Source organism: Brachyhypopomus gauderio, chromosome 4 (genome assembly GCF_052324685.1).
Source record: "Brachyhypopomus gauderio isolate BG-103 chromosome 4, BGAUD_0.2, whole genome shotgun sequence".
NCBI lineage: Eukaryota > Metazoa > Chordata > Actinopteri > Gymnotiformes > Hypopomidae > Brachyhypopomus > Brachyhypopomus gauderio.
In genome coordinates, this window is record NC_135214.1 from 26,745,194 (window position 1) to 26,766,623 (window position 21,430).

Below are 21,430 nucleotides of genomic sequence, written 5' to 3' on the forward strand. Positions count from 1 at the left end.
TACCAGTAATTAAAACATATCTAGAATTTGAATTATTATTCAAATTATTATCTAGAATTCGAATAATTTTACATGGTATTGGTCTAATCTTCCAAATGTTGTCAAGCAAACTGAGGGAAAATGTCCTTTGTGGACTGTGTTAATATTAATTGTATTTTTTTATGATTATTGAGTATTGCTTATCTGTGTAATTTGCTTATGTTTGCATATGAACTATTTCTTTGAGTCTTTCACTGTAAATTAAAACACACTCATAGATCATGCCTAAGAGAACGTAACTGATGCAATGTAAGTCTACTGAGTAAGAACCAGATATTTCTAATGGTTCCGTAGGAAGCTGTACGGCAGTGTGCCGAATTACACGAAAACATGTATTAATTGGTAATAATGGAAAGCTATAGAGACTGTTGCCCAATGTTTATCTATTTTCAGGATTAAGCCCTTCATCATCATACTCTAGCACATCCTGTAGTGTTACATCACTACCCATTTCCCCAAAATCTTTATGCCAGGCAGCCATTCAAAGACATGTATATACTCAGATGTCAAATTCGAAAAGTGTTTTTAAATACACATTAATTTACATGCATCTTATAGCAGCCAATTCCAGTGCTCTGCCTCCAACCACTCAGACCCTGACAACGTCCTCACAAACAGGTGAGTGTGTGTGTTCATTCTGATGGCTTACTTTAGAGATTTTTAGAATAATAGCAAATGTGGATAAACATTTCTATATTAATATAATGGATTTGACATAACAATGAGGCTGAGGAAATAACTCAGCAGAATTTTCTCTTGGAGATACCAGTGATTAAAACATATCTAGAACTTGAATTATTAATCGAATTATTATCTAGAATTCGAATAATTTTACATGGTATTGGTCTGATCGTCCAAATGTTGTCAAGCAAACTGAGGGGAAACGTCCATTGTGGACTGTGTTAATATTAATTGTATTTTTTAATGATTATTAAGTATATCTGTGTAATTTGCTTATGTTTGCATATGAACTATTTCTTTTGACTCTTTCACTGTAAATTGAAACATACTCATAGATCATGCCTAAGAGAACATGACTGATGCAATGTAAGACTACTGAGTAAGAACCAGATATTTCTAATGGTTCTGTAGGAAGCTGTACGCCAGTGTGACATGCATTCAGGGCCGGAGTGGGACACTTTTTCAGCCTGGGAGTTTCATGCCCAAATCCGGCCCAAAATTATTTTCCCCTCCCAATTGTCCCAAACTAGAGATTGACATGAGCCGGCCCATCGGGAATCCTCCCGAATCTCCCGATTAGTCACTCCGGCTCTGCATGCATTACACGAAAACATGTATTAATTGGTAATAATGGAAAGCTATAGAAACTGTTGCCCAATGTTTATCTATTTTCAGGATTAAGCAGCTCATCATCATACTGTAGCACATCCTGTAGTTTTACAGCAATACCCATTTCCACAAAATCTTTATGCCAGGCAGCCATTCAAAGACATGTATATACTCAGATGTCAAATTCGAAAAGTGTTTTTAAATACACATTAATTTACATGCATCATATTCCAGCCAATTCTAGTGCTCAGCCTCAAACCACTCAGACCATGACAACGTCCTCACAAATAGGTGAGTGTGTGTGTTCATTCTGATGGCTTACTTTAGAGATTTTTAGAATAATAGCAAATGTGGATAAACCTTTCTATATTAATATAATGGATTTGACATCACAATGAGGCTGAGGAAATAACTCAGCAGAATTTTCTCTTGGAGTTACCAGTAATTAAAACATATCTAGAATTTGAATTATTATTCAAATTATTATCTAGAATTCGAATAATTTTACATGATATTGGTCTAATCTTCCAAATGTTGTCAAGCAAACTGAGGGAAAATGTCCTTTGTGGACTGTGTTAATATTAATTGTATTTTTTTATGATTATTGAGTATTGCTTATCTGTGTAATTTGCTTATGTTTGCATATGAACTATTTCTTTGACTCTTTCACTGTAAATTAAAACACACTCATAGATCATGCCTAAGAGAACGTAACTGATGCAATGTAAGTCTACTGAGTAAGAACCAGATATTTCTAATGGTTCCGTAGGAAGCTGTACGGCAGTGTGCCGAATTACACGAAAACATGTATTAATTGGTAATAATGGAAAGCTATAGAGACTGTTGCCCAATGTTTATCTATTTTCAGGATTAAGCCCTTCATCATCATACTCTAGCACATCCTGTAGTGTTACATCACTACCCATTTCCCCAAAATCTTTATGCCAGGCAGCCATTCAAAGACATGTATATACTCAGATGTCAAATTCGAAAAGTGTTTTTAAATACACATTAATTTACATGCATCTTATAGCAGCCAATTCCAGTGCTCTGCCTCCAACCACTCAGACCCTGACAACGTCCTCACAAACAGGTGAGTGTGTGTGTGTAACGATCTGCACGGGGCAGAACAGGCAGGCGGACACAAGCGCTGAGGAGAGCGAGATTTATTACAGGAAATTCCATAGGCAGAGTCGATGTAACGGGCATGGGTCAAACCGGGCAGGCAGTCAGGACATGAAATACAGACAGACATAGCGAACACAACAAGGAAGACTCACGGAACAGCGGTACTAGGGCGAACAGGCAAAACACAGCAAAAAACAAAAAGACCGACCACTAGACCTGGGAGACACAGGGACTAATATACACAGGACAAAACTAGGGACAGGTGATGACAATGACACAGGGGCGTGGTAACAAACAAGGAATCCATCAAAACCAACGAGCAGGGCGGGACAAACAGGCAGGGAACACGGACATGAGGGAACCCAGAGTGACAGCTACGAGAGGGGGCGTTGCCCTACGTGACATAACCCCCCCTCAAAGCGTGCCACTCCGGGGCACGCAAGGGCAGACAGGACAGGGACAGCGGACACAGGACAGACCGGAGGGACAGGACCAGACAAAATAGGACGAGGGACCTGGGACACGGCATGACACGGGACACAGGGAGACCGGATAGGGCCAGGGCGAGGCACAGGAGCAGGGCCAGACAGGACAGGACCGGGGACAGACACTGGAGCGGGGCCAGGGGACAGGGCAGAGGTAAACACTGAGGCAAACACGGCTTGGACGATGGTGACGGGGACAGGAACAAGGTGGGTAACAACTTGGGGAACAGACACGGGGACCGGGACAGAGACGACACCACCAGAAACAGACACGGGAACAGGAACACAGACCTTGACAGACACAACCACAGGGACAGGAACCAAAACAAAACCAGGGATGGAACACGGGAGCAAAGGGGACACAGGCATAGAGGCAGGAACACGGGGCGGAGCAGACAACACACTGAGTCCAAGCCCACACGTGGGCAGCACAGTCTCTGGGGCGACAGGTGCGGCCGGGCGGCGGGCAGCGGGAACAGGAGCCGGCAGACAGGCAGCGGGAACAGGCAGGGTCCGCTGGCGTGCAGCGGGAACAGGCAGGGTCCGCTGGCGTGCAGCGGGAACAGGCAGGGTCCGCTGGCGGGCAGCGGGAACAGGCAGGGTCCGCTGGCGGGCAGCGGGAACAGGCGCCGGCGTGGACGACCTCTCCAGGGTCGCGGGGACAGGAACCGGCGTGGACGACCTCTCCAGGGTCGCGGGGACAGGAACCGGCGTGGACTGCTGATGGGCAGCGGGGACAGGAACAGGCACGAACTGCCTACGGGCCGCGGGGACAGGAACCGGCACGGACTGCCTACGGGCCGCGGGAACTGGAACCTGGGGTGAGGAGATGCGGTCGGGGGGCGTGTACGCCAAGCCGACGTCCTCGGGGGGCGTGTACGCCAAGCCGACGTCCTCGGGGGGCGTGTACGCCAAGCCGACGTCCTCGGGGGGCGTGTACGCCAAGCCGACGTCCTCGGGGGGCGGAGCCACTAAGCCGACGTCCTCGGGGGGCGGAGCCACTAAGCCGACGTCCTCGGGGGGCGGAGCCACTAAGCCGACGTCCTCGGGGGGCGTGTCCGCCAAGCCGACGTCCTCGGGGGGCGGAGCCACTATACTGACGTCATCGGGGGGCGTGACCGCCAAGCCGACGTGGCTTGTACTCCCCCCCAAAAAATACTTGGGGGTGTCGTGATGTATAGCTGGCGGGGTCAGCGGCGGTAGGTCCTCCTCCTCAGGGTCCTGGGTGAGCCTGGAAGAATACACAGACACAGAAGCCCCTCGGTGGCTCTCTCTGCGACGGCTCCGCCTCCTCTGAGGCGTCGGGAGCTCGCAGACGCCATCGAGAGCCAACCGAGGGTTAAGCAAATGCCAGTCTGTGCACTCAATCCGTCTGCCTGCGACTTGTACTATAGGTTTCTCCTCCCTATAGTGATCAAGCCGGGCAGACACGTAGCGCTCAACAGGAGTCTCGACGCGAAAGCCAGTCGAAACCGAAAGTGACTGGGCTTTCGTTGGTGCGCGTCGAGACTTCCGTGTTCCCACAGCGCCAGGGGAATTTCTGTCTCTGGTTCGTTCACGCTGCGATATCGGAGAGTTGAACTGGACCGAACCAGCCAACATCTCATCACAGCGATTAAACTCACCAGAGTCTCGCTCCCTCGCTGTGTCCTTGTAAGGTCGGTCTTTATGTAACGATCTGCACGGGGCAGAACAGGGAGGCGGACACAAGCGCTGAGGAGAGCGAGATTTATTACAGGAAATTCCATAGGCAGAGTCGATGTAACGGGCATGGGTCAAACCGGGCAGGCAGTCAGGACATGAAATACAGACAGACATAGCGAACACAACAAGGAAGACTCACGGAACAGCGGTACTAGGGCGAACAGGCAAAACACAGCAAAAAACAAAAAGACCGACCACTAGACCTGGGAGACACAGGAACTAATATACACAGGACAAAACTAGGGACAGGTGATGACAATGACACAGGGGCGTGGTAACAAACAAGGAATCCATCAAAACCAACGAGCAGGGCGGGACAAACAGGCAGGGAACACGGACATGAGGGAACCCAGAGTGACAGCTACGAGAGGGGGCGTTGCCCTACGTGACAGTGTGTTCATTCTGATGGCTTACTTTAGAGATTTTTAGAATAATAGCAAATGTGGATAAACATTTCTATATTAATATAATGGATTTGACATAACAATGAGGCTGAGGAAATAACTCAGCAGAATTTTCTCTTGGAAATACCAGTGATTAAAACATATCTAGAACTTGAATTATTATTCGAATTATTATATAGAATTCGAATAATTTTACATGGTATTGGTCTGATCTTCCAAATGTTGTCAAGCAAACTGAGGGGAAACGTCCATTGTGGACTGTGTTAATATTAATTGTATTTTTTAATGATTATTAAGTATATCTGTGTAATTTGCTTATGTTTGCATATGAACTATTTCTTTTGACTCTTTCACTGTAAATTGAAACATACTCATAGATCATGCCTAAGAGAACGTGACTGATGCAATGTAAGAATACTGAGTAAGAACCAGATATTTCTAATGGTTCTGTAGGAAGCTGTACGCCAGTGTGACATGCATTCAGGGCCGGAGTGGGACACTTTTTCAGCCTGGGAGTTTCATGCCCAAATCCGGCCCAAAATTATTTTCCCCTCCCAATTGTCCCAAACTAGAGATTGACATGAGCCGGCCCATCGGGAATCCTCCCGAATCTCCCGATTAGTCACTCCGGCTCTGCATGCATTACACGAAAACATGTATTAATTGGTAATAATGGAAAGCTATAGAAACTGTTGCCCAATGTTTATCTATTTTCAGGATTAAGCACTTCATCATCATACTGTAGCACATCCTGTAGTTTTACAGCAATACCCATTTCCACAAAATCTTTATGCCAGGCAGCCATTCAAAGACATGTATATACTCAGATGTCAAATTCGAAAAGTGTTTTTAAATACACATTAATTTACATGCATCTTATTCCAGCCAATTCTAGTGCTCAGCCTCAAACCACTCAGACCATGACAACGTCCTCACAAACAGGTGAGTGTGTGTGTTCATTCTGATGGCTTACTTTAGAGATTTTTAGAATAATAGCAAATGTGGATAAACCTTTCTATATTAATATAATGGATTTGACATCACAATGAGGCTGAGGAAATAACTCAGCAGAATTTTCTCTTGGAGTTACCAGTAATTAAAACATATCTAGAATTTGAATTATTATTCAAATTATTATCTAGAATTCAAATAATTTTACATGGTATTGGTCTAATCTTCCAAATGTTGTCAAGCAAACTGAGGGAAAATGTCCTTTGTGGACTGTGTTAATATTAATTGTATTTTTTTATGATTATTGAGTATTGCTTATCTGTGTACTTTGCTTATGTTTGCATATGAACTATTTCTTTGACTCTTTCACTGTAAATTGAAACACTCTCATAGATCATGCCTAAGAGAAAGTGACTGATGCAATGTAAGACTACTGAGTAAAAACCAGATATTTCTAATGGTTCTGTAGGGAGCTGTATGGCAGTGTGACATGCATCACAAGAAAGCATTTATTAATTGGTAATAATGAAAAGCTACAGAGACTGGTGCCCAATGTTTATCTATTTCCAGGATTAAGCACTTCATCATCATACTGTAGCACAACCTTTAGTATTACAGCAATTCTCATCTCCACAGAATCTTTATTCCAGGCAGCCATTCAAAGACATGTATATACTCAGATGTCATACTTGAAAAATGTTTTTATTACCGGTACACATTAATTTACATGCATCCTATTTCAGCCAATTCCAGTGCTCTGCCTCCAACCAATCAGACCATGACGACATCCTCAAATACAGGTGTGTATATCTGTTTATTTATACAAATGTGTTACTATAGAGGTTTTCATAATATTATGTAATGTGAACCTATGAAACTATAAAGCCTATGTTTATTAATATAATGAATTTTAAGCTGAGGAAAGAATGTAATTTTCTACTGGCATTAACGGTGATATCTTGATGTGAAATAATAATGTTTTATTGGTTTAAGATCTTACCTTTTATATAGCACCATCAAGAGGCTTAAGTAAAAGCTCAGAGCACAGTAATAAATGACAGTAAATTATAAAATCACAGAGAATATGTAGAAGACGAAAGACACTAATGTGGATGCTGTAGTGTCTGTAGTATGGAGTGCCCATGTTATTCTTGTCCAATGGCACTTTTTTGCTGTTTCACACAACAAATTCATACAAAAACTTTGGTTTTCCAATGGCTCTACCTTCCACTATTTAGTCACCTATTCAGTATCAGTAGCAGAAGTTAATAATTTACACCTCATACAGACAGCTCTTGAAAGAGCCTCTGTAATAGTTATTCTCTCTCCCTCTAAATCTCTGCTAATGTGGCAACATGTCCATCCTAGTTAAAAGCGTATTCCTACATTCCTGGGCTTTTAAGTTTTTCTGACTGTGTCCCAGCTTTAAAGAATATCTTTGATATATATAAGAATATATTTCATTTGCCCCAAGATCTTGTCACTGCACGTGTGCTAGTACTGCACTATAACTCTATGCACTAAAAGACTTGGTTGATCTCTGTGTCTGGCAGGTTTCTCCATAGTGGTCTTTAGTGTGCAAATCAGAGCAAGTTCAGACACACCAGAGCAAGCAATTTTTAACATGGTGAGTGAGATTGCTGAGAGTTTTTACATACCAGCAACGTCTGGAAAGTTTCCTTTTGTTTTGACCATTTTTTCATTGTCTTTTCTCTTTATTTGCAGGCTTCTCAGATAGTGGAGCAAGTTTTTAAAAAGCAGAATAGTGACAATTCCTCATTTCACATCCAAAATATTAAAAAAAAACAGAGAGTAAATCAAATTCCCTAATACTAGAAATGCAATTAGTTTTCAAATTTTGTATCAAATCTATAATAGCTAATTATCTGTAACTTCATATTCACAATGAAGTCTATATTTGGGGTGCTGACATAAGTATTTGCAGTTGACACAAGTATTCAACATTTCTTTGGCTTTGGGTGGTACATATTATTATCTGTGGTACTTTAGCTAACCATAACGTCTAATTGTTTAAAAAAAAAGTGCAAAGACACACGCAAGCGTGCAGCATCTAGAGTAAGACTTATCCAAAATTACATTCAGTTGTGCACACGCATAGCCTAAAATCAGATTGCACCTGCAATTTTATCTGAAACTCTGGCATACGATTAGTCACGTCAGCCATTTGTTGTTGGGTCTCTATCTGCAGTTTTGCTAGTAGGTCCAAGACTGTCCCAGTCTCTGGCCCCGAGGAAGCTGCTTTCAGAGCCTCTATGTCTGCCATCTGATGGGAATGCGAAACATTCTGTAACATTCCAAAACAGGACAGACACTTGCAGACAGTAAAATTTGTTTTAATCAATGTAGTCAGACACAGGCAAGAATCAAAACCAGAATGGCAGTCAGAGGCCAAAAAGACAATTAAAAAAAATCTGAGTCAAGAAGAACAAGCAAAAAGTTGAAAATTCAAAAGACAATCTGAAGGCATAGACAAATCCAAAAAGGGCAGGCAAGAAACAGGACAAACCAGGTTCAAATTCAGAATAAGCAATCAGAATCAAAACACAGAAATTGGTAGTACTTCACAGCATACTGATTTTACCGAGTCTCTAAAATAGTGATGAATAAATGAGGAACAGTTGATGTTAAAACATCTGATGATGCAAATCTCATCCATGGAGGTGAGAGCTGCTGGGAATTGTAGTCCCCTGAATTGTGCTGTGTCACAGATCCCATTTTTGTGCTTGTGACTTTAAGCAAAGAAAAGAGAATTTTTTTTGCTTATCTTGCTTTTCCTTTTTTCAAGCCACATTGTTTCATGGTGTGGTGATTGCTTGTTTTTGGGTGTGTATCCAATTACAAATATTAAAACTAACTCTAAGTTACCAGAAATGTCAATCCTGTTCGTGATGGCTGGTACATGTACAAACGCAGACAAATGCAGACTTCACTAAACCAGGGTTAATTAAGAAGAGCGACTTCCAAGTTCCCCAGGCTCAAAACCAGAGAGTACACCAATACACTTAATCCGATCCCATAATATATATACAGTCCAAGTGAAGTTATACCAAGGAAGATCAATAGTAAGCAAAGGTAACAAGGGCAAATCCAAAAAGGGAAATAAAAAACACAGACAGGGTCGAACCTTGAAAACACGCAGGATACAAGAATAAACGCTTGGTATGCTGTCAAATATCTGTATGCAATACTTTGCAAAGTGAATGGGACATCTCAAGGCTTTACACTAGTGTTGTGTAGAGAGACAGGTGACTTCAATAACGAGCAGACGCTGCTGGGGCTCTTGGGAGTTGTGGTCTTCTTGGCGATGCTGCATGACACTATTGAAAAACATCTTATGAATAAAAATGACTAGTTGTAATTTGGATAAAGAATAAAGGACCTGCAAACTGGAAGAGAATAAAGAAAAAAAATAAAAGAAACAAAAATTTAATCCACTGTCAGCAAGCTTCGTACACATTAAGATGATTTTTTTACTCATAGCACCTGCATGAAGAACAAGCAGTTTTAATTTATCTTTGATCCACTTTATGTAACGTGAGACCTCTGAACACAGAGGACTCACGGGGTTTGTATTAGATGGACTCAGGAGCAAACTCAAAGGACTAATAATGAACTGAGACCTCCGCGATAAGCGGGAAAAGCAGAAAACAAAAGCAGAGATAAAAACTCTGAAAACCAACAGAAAATACACGGAGGAGAAAACTCGACGTGTCGGCAAAAAGGAGAACAAACGAACAAAATAATAAACTTCAGAAACAAAAAACACACGGAGGAAAGACTCAACGTGTCAGCAAAACTCAGACGCACAAACGAACAAAGTAACAAACGCCAGTGAGGGGCAGCTGGCTGAAGCGTGACGCTTGGGAAAAAATAACTAAGAACCCTTCAAAGAAACAAACGATAGGAAGGATAAAGAGGGGGGGAAAACTTGAGGTAGGCCAGGGAAGGCGCAGGAGAAAAAACTCGAAAAGAAAAGCGTGGTAGCGAAGACCAACACAGAGAACCTGGAGAAAATACCGGCTGGCAGTACGAGCGAGAGGCAACGAACAACTCAGCAGTGAGGCACTGCAACTGTGCCTGTTAAATAGGGGAAGGCACAGCTGCAGGTCCTCACTGTTGATTGCGTTTCGTTTGCGCATTAAGTCGCGCACTCCTCCTCGTGGCGACAGGGGGAACGGTCCTGGACCCAGCCCTGACACTTTATTAGTGGCAGTAGAACAGTTACAAAAAGAATACAGAGAATGACTAGACACATTCTCAACATAACAGTTAACTCAAAGAAGACATGCCAGAACCAGTTTACAACCCAGCAGAGTTGGTGTACAGGGACCCCTCGCCACGCCCCTTTCAACTCTACCATTGGATTATGTCTGGGGTTATTTTTTGTGCATATTAAATAAAAGTTGAACAGCCTCAATTTCATTAAAAAGGTTTAATTGAAAATTCAAATGGAATAAAAAAAAAAACAGACATTAATAGCTACTCCATATATGCTGGATAAAACAACAGTAGCCATTACAGAAAAGCAGTAAAATTTAACATCCAGAATTAGTCCAGTAATTAGGTGTTACATCTGATCTGATACTGAAAGTACATAGTTTAAGTTTATAAAGCAGAAAAAAAATTGACAATATAGAACACTAATACAGTTCATGAAATAAATAATGAGTGATAGTTTCTTTATCTCTGACCCAGCAGATGTTTACTGTTTCTAAAAATGTTTATCAAAATGAATCTGAATTGAAGTGCTACAGTCAAATACTCACATACTCACATCTGACCCAAGAAATAAGTTAAAAGAACAAAGTAAATACAGGGGCCAAGATGTTAAAGTATCTGCCCCCTACAGAGTTTAAAGTTCGAGATGGAGAGAAGGCCAAGATTAAAAGACTTTAGTGTAGATAGGAGAATATGTGTGTAGGACTTCAGTTAAGTACAGGGGTGCAAGACCTGGGATTTGTAGGTGAGCAATAAAAAGTTTGAATTGAATTACTCCACCTATTCATATACAAGTACATCCTGATATATGCAGAATACCTGAACATGAATTCTTCTTGTTAATTCTCATTATTAATATTACTAAGACATTTTAACCTAATAAATATTCAAATCTGAAATGGCTGTGCATCATTCCTTTTTGGTTATGTACCCATCAATACACACTACTGTGATATACTCTGATTTATCTCACCAAATACTGCGTATGCAAAGCATGCAAAGGTCATGATTAAAGGCTGACCATGCATACAAAGACAAAGGCAAGGTCACTTTGGTGCTGTAAAGTGCGCTGGTTATATGAGGCTAGGTGAGCCAGAGTCTCTTAATTTAAACTGACACCATCTACAAATGGTGCATCATGTCCACCCCCAAGGTTCAGGGCCTCCAGAGGTCTTCCAGTACCCATATCATACCTCCATAAGATCTTCTAGCACTTCTTTTAATTTTTATGATACTCATCCGTGCAGCTTCATTACTGTTCGTGTCATGGAGTGTTCAGTCGCTCACTTGGCTCGCAGGCTCAGTTCAACTTCATTTTGCTGGAAACCCAGTTGATGTATTTGGTGACTCGCGTGTACACGCCTGGTGTGTCCTTCTTCCCGCAGCCATCACCCCAGCTTATCAAGCCCACCAGGGTCATCCTGCCATCCTTTTCACACACCAGAGGACCACCCGAGTCCCCCTAGCAAACAAAAGCCAGACTTAGAAAGAGCACAGTCAACATGAAACAACACCACCGTACTCCCACATGCAGCACATGGCTGTGTTTAGAAGGTGCCCAGTGCAGCTACCTTGCAGGCATCGTCCAGGCCACGTGTGTCCCCAGCACATAGCATGTTCGTCGTAACTGTGCGTCCGGACAGCCTCTCCGGCACACAGTGCTCCTGAGGCCACAGGCGCACGTGGCCACGCTTAACTTGCTCCGAATTGAATGGAGAGACTGGGGACATAGGGAGAAGGCACCTTGTCAAATGCAAACTAACTGTGAAGTGGCCTCCTATTATGTTGCTTTTATCATCTTATAGAATGCTTTTTAGGCCATGAATCAGCAAGAGTGGGTCCCTTACACTCTTCCAGCTTGCCGTAGCCTGAGATCTCACACTCCGTCCAGTCCGGAAGAACCAGACCAGGGTCCGGTAAGCAGGCAGGCAGCACCTCTGGAGAGTTCACAGCGCATATGCCATTCTCACTCTTCAGCTTTAACAGTGCTATAGTGGAAAAAGCGCATTTGACATTTAAAATTAGGATACATATTCACTGCAAGCATTTTCTTGTAAATGTAATTGTTTAGAAAAGGCTGATACATGCGTAAGAACCTCATATTAAAATGTAAAAATCAGCTTAACACTGAATCCAAGCTATATCACATTACGTTAAGGTTAGTATTTTTATTTTTTATTTTTAGCTAGGCACAAACTGGTTCACAACTCTACCACCCAGTGCAGGGATGGGCAACTTATGATAAAGAGGGCCAAAATTTTTTCAGCACTATTATTGGAGGGCCACATGAACACGCACTTCAAATAATTGGATATGAAAGACACTACAAATTATTCTCAATAAGAACATATTTTAAATGAATTCAGATCTGTATGTTTATTGCACCAACATACATCTATTTTCTGCATATAAATGCATTAACATGTCCTTAATAAGCAACAAAGACAAAACATTTGCTTAATAAAAAAGTGCAAAAAGGAATTTGAACTCCTTCATATTGTAACGTCCGGGTGTAGGAGGCAGGCACCAAGACGATTACGGTGAACATATAACTTTTATTACAAATAGACGTATAAGCTCCGGATGGAGCACGAGCAGCACTAAATCACACTCACGCAGACACGTAGCTTTAGACAAAGACGAGCACAAGACACTGCGTGAACGCACATTATATAGGTGAGTTACACAGACCCACGTGACCTCGAGACAAGGCACAGGTGTAACAAACGAACACGCTCACAAACAACCCACAAACATGGACATAACCGCACGTAGACGACGATATGACACGCCCACAGGGAAGGGTCCGGAGCTGTTCCGTGACACATATCAAAGAACTGTAACGCGTAGGGCGCTGCGGAGCGAGGAGGCGGACACAAACGCTGAGAAGAGCGAGATTTAATAAGGGAAATTCCATAGGCGAAGTCGTTTGTACAGGCACGGGTCAAAACGGGAGAGCCGTCCAAGTGGTCAACAGGACAGGCAGGAGTCGTAACAGGAGAGCCATTCACAACGAAGAAACACAACGGAGACGGAAAATACCAGAACAGGGATGACAGAGATAATCCACAAAACCGAACAAACCACAAATAACCGACAACGGGCGAAACACAGAGATACAAGTACACAGGACTAAACTAGACACAACTGAACACAATGACGGGCGTGGCAGACAGAGGGAAACCAGGGCAACAGACACGCAGGGCGGGATAACTGGGCAAGGACCAACACCGACACGGGAGAGGGGGGGCGTAGCCCTACGTGACGAACAAAAAAGTCCTGCTCTATCGGTTTTTTTCTTTTAATTATTAAATTATTATTGTTCTATTTGCGGGCCGCACTGAGTGAGGACGAGGGCCGTGTGCGGCCCGCGGGCCGCCAGCTGCCTATCCCTGACCCAGTGATACACATTAGCACAGGCTCACCTATGTCATTGTCAAAATCTTCATGAATGTACTTTTCATGGATCCAGTAATTCTCCACATCAAAGATCTGCTCACCACTGGAGTTCTGGAGCCTGAATGTTCGGCCCAAAACTACACTCAGCCGGGAAGCAGTAAACCTAAATGCATAAACACAGTATAACAATTAGATCACTATCCATTAATACAGACAAATACATTAGTGTGTAATGTCCCAGGTTTGAGGTTTATCCTTGCAGTAATAAATATTTTTAAACAACACAGTTTTGGATTGTGGATTGTTGTGGCTGACATGGGACATGACATGAGTCTGCTTACTGCTCATTGAAGCAGTGGGCAGCAGAGAGGACCCAGCAGGAGTCAATCAGGACGCCTCCGCACAGGAAGCTGTGTTTTTTGGCGCGTGGAATGTATACAGTGATAGCAGCTTGCCAGGGCTGCTCTTTGATGTCACTAAGCTGACCACCTCGTATCCTGAACATGGGCAGAGTGCTGGGACTTCCAGAACGCTGACCACATGACCCTGAGAGACAGAGGGAGCAATGCACGTTAAGATGTGCGTCAGTTCAAATCTACAGAGAAACAGGAAACTTGTTTTAAACAAGGGAGACATGCCCAAGGAACAGAAAGTGATCCTTTGGTCTTGACTCACCTCGGTTGGAGGTGGTCAGTGGTGCTCTTGGCCCAAGGGTGGTGATTGTGGAGGGTCCTCTCGCTGACGTAAAAATAACATGCTTGGTTAGAAACACAGATAACTTCTTACACTTACAAACACACTGGCAAGCCAGGCTCACTGGATATTTGTTTTAACTTTACACAAGAAATCCATATGTGTTTAGTTAGTCTGACAGAGTATTACCATCACTGACTCCAGTTTCATATTATGTCATCATTAAATTATTGAGTGTGTAATATGACCTCATGCTGTCTTTGAGTAACTTAACTCATGAAAAGCAGACTGACCAGTGGACCATAATATTGTGTCACTATGGAAATGGTATGAGCTTACAGCATTTTGTGATATTACAGAGTTCCCACGTCAGTTGGGGACCTTTATAAATATGACACCAAGGGCCGAGATCACCATCTGGGTTTCTGAGAAGAAAAAGAAAAAAGTCAGTGTGTGTGTGTGTGTGTGTGTGTGTGTGTGTGTCTGTTTGTATGGGTGTGCATGTGGGTATATGTGTATATATGTGTACAGTGTCATAGGATGGGATACAGGATACAGAGTTTTTTTCAATCCCTGTGTTCAGTTTTGCATGTAATTGTATCTAGCAGCAAATGTTTCCATGTACATACATTGAATGGCCTTTATTAGAGGCACCTGCCCTCTCGTGATTGGAGCTTCCCTGCATGCAACATAACCTCGCAATGCAACATAAAATCGGGTGAACAAATTTTCTGTAGCTCAGCTTTTCTAATAGAATAATAGAAAAGGGAAATCTGTGATCTGATTGATTTTGTATGAAGTATGGTCATTGGTGCAATATTAGCCCGGTCCAGTATGCCAATATGAAACAAAAAGACTCCAGTGAGCAAATGACCACAAAAATGGAAAAAATGGAAAAACATTGCCTGGAAAGATTACTGTCTGGTACACCATAATAATAGGAGGGTAAGAATTTGGCAGTTTTTTTCTTCAGGATGTAGGATGGAGGTCTGGGGTCTTCACAGTCCCCAGACCTCCATCCTACAAAGCATTTCTGAGACAAGGTAGAACAGGCTTACAGAGCTTGTCAGGACCTCCATGTAATTTGTAACAAGCTATAATGAGCTAGGATTCCTGCAGAACAATTTCAACACCTATTCTTAAAGAACTGAAGACCTGAAGGCCAAAGGAAGACCAGCATGTTACCAGATGGGTGTCTCTAGTAAAGTGGCCATTCATTGTATGTGGGTTTGGTTTTCCTGTAAATGTACAAAGTGAAAGTGTTTCAGCTTCTACTTGAAAGTGTCTCCACTTATATGATTATTAATGTGAGGGACAAATATATCTTTACTAGTATCATGAAAAAACATGGCTCTGTGTGCATATGTGAGTGTGTAATATGTGTGTGTGATTACCTGCAGTAGTTGTGGCTACCAAGACCCAGATCTCTTGCATTTGGCCTCCAGGCTGTGTAGAACTTGTGAGAGACAGCAGCTGAATCCCAAGGCAGACACTTCAAACCACTCTTAGTGCTGGCCTGTGTGCCTCTGTAGGCCTGACCTGATCCCTTCACACACTCAGAAGCAGGAGCTAACGGAGACACAACACTGTGTTAAGTGTATGTTGGTGTATGCGTCAGTGTTTGTGCCTATTTTTTGTGTGTAATTTTTGTTTATGTGTAAGTATGGGTGTCTTTGTCTCACCTGTAGCACAGTTTGGCACTGAACAGAACTCCCATGCAATCTGGGACTTTTTATAAATATAACACCATGGTTTGGAGTCTCCATCTGGATTCCTGAACGAACAAAGGAACCATCAGTATTACAGCAATCATGTGTTGTCCTGTGTCTGTGTGGCTGAGTGTACCTGCAGTAGTTGTGATTGCCCATGCCCAGGGTGGCAGCCTCTGCCTTCCTGGCAGTGAATTTTTTCCCCCTCAAGGATGTTGAGTTCCAGTTGATGCACTCTGCACCTGAGATGGAGATGCTCCAGGTACCGCGGTAGCTAGACCCCTGCCCAGTCACACACTTCTCATTCAAATCTAAGTGAAAAATAATAGGTAGGTGTGAGCAGAGAAATACTATAATATATTATTGTGTGTGTGTGTGTGTGTGTGTGTGTGTGTGTGTGTGTGTGTGTGTGTGTGTGTGTGTGTGTGTGTGTGTGGTGCGTGTGTGGTGCGTGTGTGTGGTGCATGTGTGTGTGTGTGTGTGTTTGTACTCACTAATCTCACACTGCTGTCCAGTAAAGCCGGGTGGACACAGGCAGATAAAGTCACTGGAGCGTACTGCCGCCTTGCATGAACCTCCATTGTAACACCTTGACATATAACATGCTATGGAGAGAGAGGTGGGGGAGACATAGAAATCATACCTGCATTACATGTATTATATCCACACATATTGTTTAATGTTTGTTTACAAATTGTGTTTGTGGAACAGTTATATAGGCATCAAGGTATTTAACACCAAAAGCATGGCTTGTAATTCTAAAGTATTCTAAAGAACTACTGTATTCATTGATTAAATAAAAAGAAAATCAGGGGGTGGTCAGCTTCAGCTGGCACATGGGGGGTGGGTGTTGAGCTTGAAAGGTGGAGCATTAAATAATATATCTTTTGTCTGTCCAAGTCTGAGCAACAACAGAGGATGTATGCACTGAACTAAATAGACCACTGTATTGGGGAGGAAAGTGGTCAAATCGCCCCCTAGTGTATTCAAATCGGTGGTTAGTATTGTGCCCCAATCGTGATTTGGTGTGAAGAACTCATTTATGAATGGAATAATATTGATAATAGCCATCTTACCTGATATCATGTAACAAATGTATCAAACAAGGAATTAAAGGGCAATGCCAGTTTTAAAGGGGGATAGTTTGGGGTTCTTTTTCCTACTAGGGGTATAACATTCCCTCTCATCCAACCTTAAATTGGACCCCTGTTTAAGGATTAATGTAATCCTGTTGTTTATTTAGGCTTTTAGGGTTGGCCCATAGGGTGGAGTTTCACATTTGAGTCATGTGTGTGAACATATTTGACATCCTTTTGTGTCATAAAAATAGGAGGGGTTCCAAAATAGTTGTGTCTCACCCAAACCTCAGACCCACTCTAATTAACACAAGCACTTCCATATGCACTTAGTAGTTGGAGAGTAGGCTAATAAAAGCAACAAAAGCTAATAAAATATAACACATGCTACATGTCTCTATTCAAACATGCAAAAATATGCCATTGTAGTTAGAACAGAGGCAGTAAACATTTTGTAAATTTTAGAATTCACTTTAGCTTTGCATTTACAGTAAAATTTCTTGCATTCAGATTGTTTTACAAAGAGATTTACGAGCAGCCCCTGAGCAATTATGACTATGATTATTACTGGTGTCAATTTTTTATTTTTGCTTCAATAAAAATGTTTCTTATTTAGGTTTATAGAACAAATGTTACTTTTAATTTTTGTTTTTTTAATTTTAGGTTGTAGCAGTTAAATTATATTTAACGCCTTGAGTTCACCTCAATTGCAGCAACTTCTCAGTTTCTATATTATTGAAAATACAATAAAATAAATAATGAAAATGGTAAAAATAAAAAATTGTGGTAAAAATTATTCATAATGTCACAGAAGGCCGGTCTCTGAGCACAGGGGAGACGCCCACACCACAACACATCACTGCCACACCTCTTCCCTGTTCTCAGTCACCAACGTATTGACACGCCCCTCTTTAGTTAAGAACACCTGTTGGACATTACCCGTCTGCTTTAAAACCCTCACAGGTCTTGCCATTCAGTGTTGAGTATTCTACTTGTCTGCCCCATATATTATATTTAAATATATATTTAATAAATATTTAACATAGTACTAAACAGTTTAGGCTGCAAAAACCCAGTGTTAACACAACATTTACAGTATTAATTTATGTCCATTTGGATTAACATAAACTCTGTAGACATTTATATTACATTGGGATGTTGTTGTTTTGATATCAGTTAGGTATGTCTTTCCTTTCCTTTTTTAACTCGTGATGGTCTTGTTACTATGTTGATGTGCTGAATCAAGTATGTTTCTAACAAGAAAACATGAAATTAAGCAGTGCAACAGTACGATAGAACTGAATATTTTATTATAATATGAACATGTGAGAACTAATTAACATGCTAATTAACTAATTAACATTCGCTCTGACAGACCTACTGACCATACCTCAATAAATGGCCTTTCAATAACATGTATTTGGTATGAAATAAGTCACATCTGAACTAATAACATAGTTTACTATATGGCTTACATTTTTTATCAGGATTCTGCATCAAAGTGTGTTCTGAATGCAATCTTTCCATCTGTGGCCTTTTAAAGGGCTTTAATATACTACGTGTACCATTCTGAGAGAAACATTTTAATGTAAAAAGTCATACTGTTGCAGTGTGCGTTTTAGTGTGAAACTCACTAGTGACGGATATGTAGTGACAGCGTGTTCCTCTCGAGGAGCAGCGGCAGTACTCCACTCTCTGGCCCCTCCAACGCAGCCATTTTTCTCCTGTCTCTCTGACAGCAGGCGAGTCCGTGTCCGCGCATTGGTCTAACAGACACCAACACACGTGCACAAACAAACAGGCACACAGAGAAGAAAGTTCAAATAACCCTCAAATTTACAATGATTCAAGTACAACCCTGACAAACACTCTTTTTCTCTCTAATTACACAAACTGAGACGATTACAAAAAACAAACGCCTGTTCATGACAGAAAGATTAAGACACAAAGCAAAACAGCACAGTGGCAAAGATAGAAGGAGACGACCTGAGGAACAGAAGACAAAAAGCACTGTCTCATGGGATCTGGACTGAGCTGGGAGGATTGTTAAAATTGGGGTGTCAGGCCATGTCACTAAAAAGCTATCTTCACAGGACAGCGGCTGTAGTGTTTCTCTTTACTGCCCACATGTGGAGTCTGTGCAGTTTCAGGTAGTTTGTCTCCACCTAGTGGTCATGATGGCTAACCCAGTTTGGACTACAGTATTCACATTTGCAGCAGTAGGAGGCAAATCCTACTGGTTGGATTAAGGTTTTTTAATGTACAATGTAAAAATGAATTGTAATCTGTGTGACATCTATGACAGTCAGTTCAGGGGTTGAGGGGTTAAAGACAAAAGGTCCCAGTGTGACACACCTCGGTAGCTACGTGTTCCTCGCTTCTCCCTGCGAAGCAAATCCTGAGAATGAGACAATGAAACATATCGAGTTTACCCTTTTAACGTGATGATTTAAAAGGCTTATTTTAAGCCATAGTGTGTCCCATATGCATGAGCATAACAACATTGCCTTACCACGTCAGCTAAAGTGCAATAGATGACGGGGAACAGCAGCAGCACTTTTGGTATTACATTCATGATTCTGGTTCAGGTCTCTGGGTGAACTGATGAAAGATTAAAAAAACACTTAAAGAAGGCACTTCCTAAAATCAACCAATGTTGTGTGTGTGTGCGGCTGTCTGTCTGTTTAGGGGGATTTCTAGATTTGAATAATCTCTTAGCAGGAAATTGTTTACATGAACATTGGCTCATCACACTTGTAAACCCATTCATATACCAGTCATAACTCTAAAATTGTTGTGAAAATTGAACAGCAAAAATTGTGCCATATGCTGCCATGTTCCTATCGTAGCACCAAATGAACAAACCAAACACTGGCTCTACAGAACACCTTTTACATTTTTACACTGAAGTGACAGTTTTAATGTTTTGGTGTAAAGTGGTGTTTGGATGCTATATCAAAAAGAAGAATCAGTGATTGCTGCTGGTTCTGGCTAACCATTCTGTGGTGTGAGATGTTTGAAACCCCACATTTTAGCACATGCAAATAAGCTAAATGAAATAATGACAGGTGACAGCAGATATAAAGGATAAACAATACTGTAGCCTAAGCTACAGTTTTACAGATTTATAGATAACTGGAACATGGGAGAGGTGAGGGGGTATTCAGTTTGTTGGAATCTACAACCTCCGCACTAGATGCAGCTAAAGCTTATACGCTGCTCCTTTATGAGTCAAAAGCAGTGAGGAAATCAGACATATCCTTATCAAAATCATTTTCCTCTCTATATGATCTCTATCAGTACTGCCAAATAAGATAAAGGACCATTAAATGACCATTACATACAATTTAAAAAGATTGGAAGAGTGCTTACAATCCACTAAACATCCCCAAATGTATTTGAAATGAGGGGAAAACAGCACAGCTGGAGAGTTAAAAGGGAAGCCGCAATGTTAGTGGGACAGCCCGACATTCCTAAGTGAAGTAAAGCAAAGAAATCAGGTCAGTAGAATGACTCAGTTACAAGAAAAGAAAGGAAACCCAAGTGGTGACCAATGGAGAAGACTAATCCATCTGGAAGACATCTGTAATACACACACACTTCGTTCAATCTAAATTAGATCATACACACATAACCTGTGTCTTGTGACAAATGAATGTGTGTGTGTGTGCGCACATGCATGTCTGCATGTGTGGGTGGATGTGTGTCTGGTTAGTGTGATTGCTGCATGCGTGATAATGGACAGCAGAGTTTTGGCTCACTATCCCATTTAAACTTGGCAAGAGTGGGCGGCTCCTTACACAGCACAGACGACAAATAACTAATCTCTCTCTAACAGGCCTTCAAGCAGAGCCTCCTGGCCATGGACATACAAAAAGAGCCAACACGGCTGACAGCCTGATGAACTTCAGTCCCTTTCAAAATGAACTTAACAGTTGTTTCACGTAATGTTAAATTATTAATGTGCTTTTCCTTTTCTCATTGTGGCTCCACTGCCGAGTTATGCTATATTAAGGTGTATATATAGGTATATAACTAAATACCAAAGGCCTGTGAGTGAGCGTGCAGCGCAGTACTTTTGTGATTCCTGAGATTGCACTCTTCATAACAGAAGGATGTCATTACTGGGATCGGCTGAAGCCACTCCTCCAGCATGGGGTTCACAGCTGTTAGTGCCCCATCACCCCTCAACTAACCTTGGTATTAACGTTAACTTGCTATATCCTCACATTGTCTCTGTGTATATACATTTTATTTGTATAATTCTATTAGTTAATGTATATTCATTCATTTTACAATAATACAGATCCTAT

At 41.8% G+C, this 21,430-nt stretch overlaps 2 protein-coding genes across 3 annotated transcripts in view; one reads left to right on the top strand and one right to left on the bottom strand.

Annotated features, from left to right (window-relative positions):
• The first annotated feature begins 1,566 nt into the window (after nucleotides 1-1,566).
• LOC143512750 (uncharacterized) lies at nucleotides 1,567-10,501 on the top strand. The gene is made up of 6 exons (XM_077003408.1): nucleotides 1,567-1,620; nucleotides 2,363-2,422; nucleotides 5,936-5,992; nucleotides 6,745-6,801; nucleotides 7,555-7,628; nucleotides 7,727-10,501. Exons 1-6 carry the CDS (start codon nucleotides 1,599-1,601, stop codon nucleotides 7,829-7,831), a joined length of 375 nt encoding a protein of 124 aa, XP_076859523.1. The 5' UTR covers nucleotides 1,567-1,598; the 3' UTR covers nucleotides 7,832-10,501.
• The window catches only part of plat (plasminogen activator, tissue), a 14,692-nt gene continuing 1,601 nt past the window's right edge, over nucleotides 8,340-21,430 (bottom strand). The window contains exons 2-15 of one of the 2 annotated variants that reach the window (XM_077003406.1): nucleotides 19,630-19,718; nucleotides 19,473-19,515; nucleotides 18,752-18,883; nucleotides 16,536-16,646; nucleotides 16,178-16,352; nucleotides 16,015-16,106; nucleotides 15,727-15,901; nucleotides 14,672-14,757; nucleotides 14,315-14,377; nucleotides 13,981-14,185; nucleotides 13,666-13,802; nucleotides 12,088-12,228; nucleotides 11,812-11,960; nucleotides 8,340-11,702 (exon numbers count right to left, since the gene is read on the bottom strand). In XM_077003406.1, coding sequence (XP_076859521.1) covers nucleotides 11,541-11,702; nucleotides 11,812-11,960; nucleotides 12,088-12,228; nucleotides 13,666-13,802; nucleotides 13,981-14,185; nucleotides 14,315-14,377; nucleotides 14,672-14,757; nucleotides 15,727-15,901; nucleotides 16,015-16,106; nucleotides 16,178-16,352; nucleotides 16,536-16,646; nucleotides 18,752-18,883; nucleotides 19,473-19,515; nucleotides 19,630-19,692 — 1,734 coding nt within the window. In that variant the 5' untranslated portion in view covers nucleotides 19,693-19,718 and the 3' untranslated portion in view covers nucleotides 8,340-11,540. The remainder of the gene's footprint in view (nucleotides 11,703-11,811; nucleotides 11,961-12,087; nucleotides 12,229-13,665; nucleotides 13,803-13,980; nucleotides 14,186-14,314; nucleotides 14,378-14,671; nucleotides 14,758-15,726; nucleotides 15,902-16,014; nucleotides 16,107-16,177; nucleotides 16,353-16,535; nucleotides 16,647-18,751; nucleotides 18,884-19,472; nucleotides 19,516-19,629; nucleotides 19,719-21,430) is intronic. The other variant, XM_077003407.1, reaches the window with a different exon arrangement.

Bases quoted from the DNA above. Each gene is read 5' to 3' on its own strand.
- LOC143512750 (XM_077003408.1), top strand. From the start codon at position 1,599: ATGACAACGTCCTCACAAATAG. The intron at 1,621-2,362 runs GTGAGTGTGTGT...TGCATCTTATAG, and splicing joins GACAACGTCCTCACAAATAG to CAGCCAATTCCAGTGCTCTG. The intron at 2,423-5,935 runs GTGAGTGTGTGT...ATCTTATTCCAG, and splicing joins GACAACGTCCTCACAAACAG to CCAATTCTAGTGCTCAGCCT.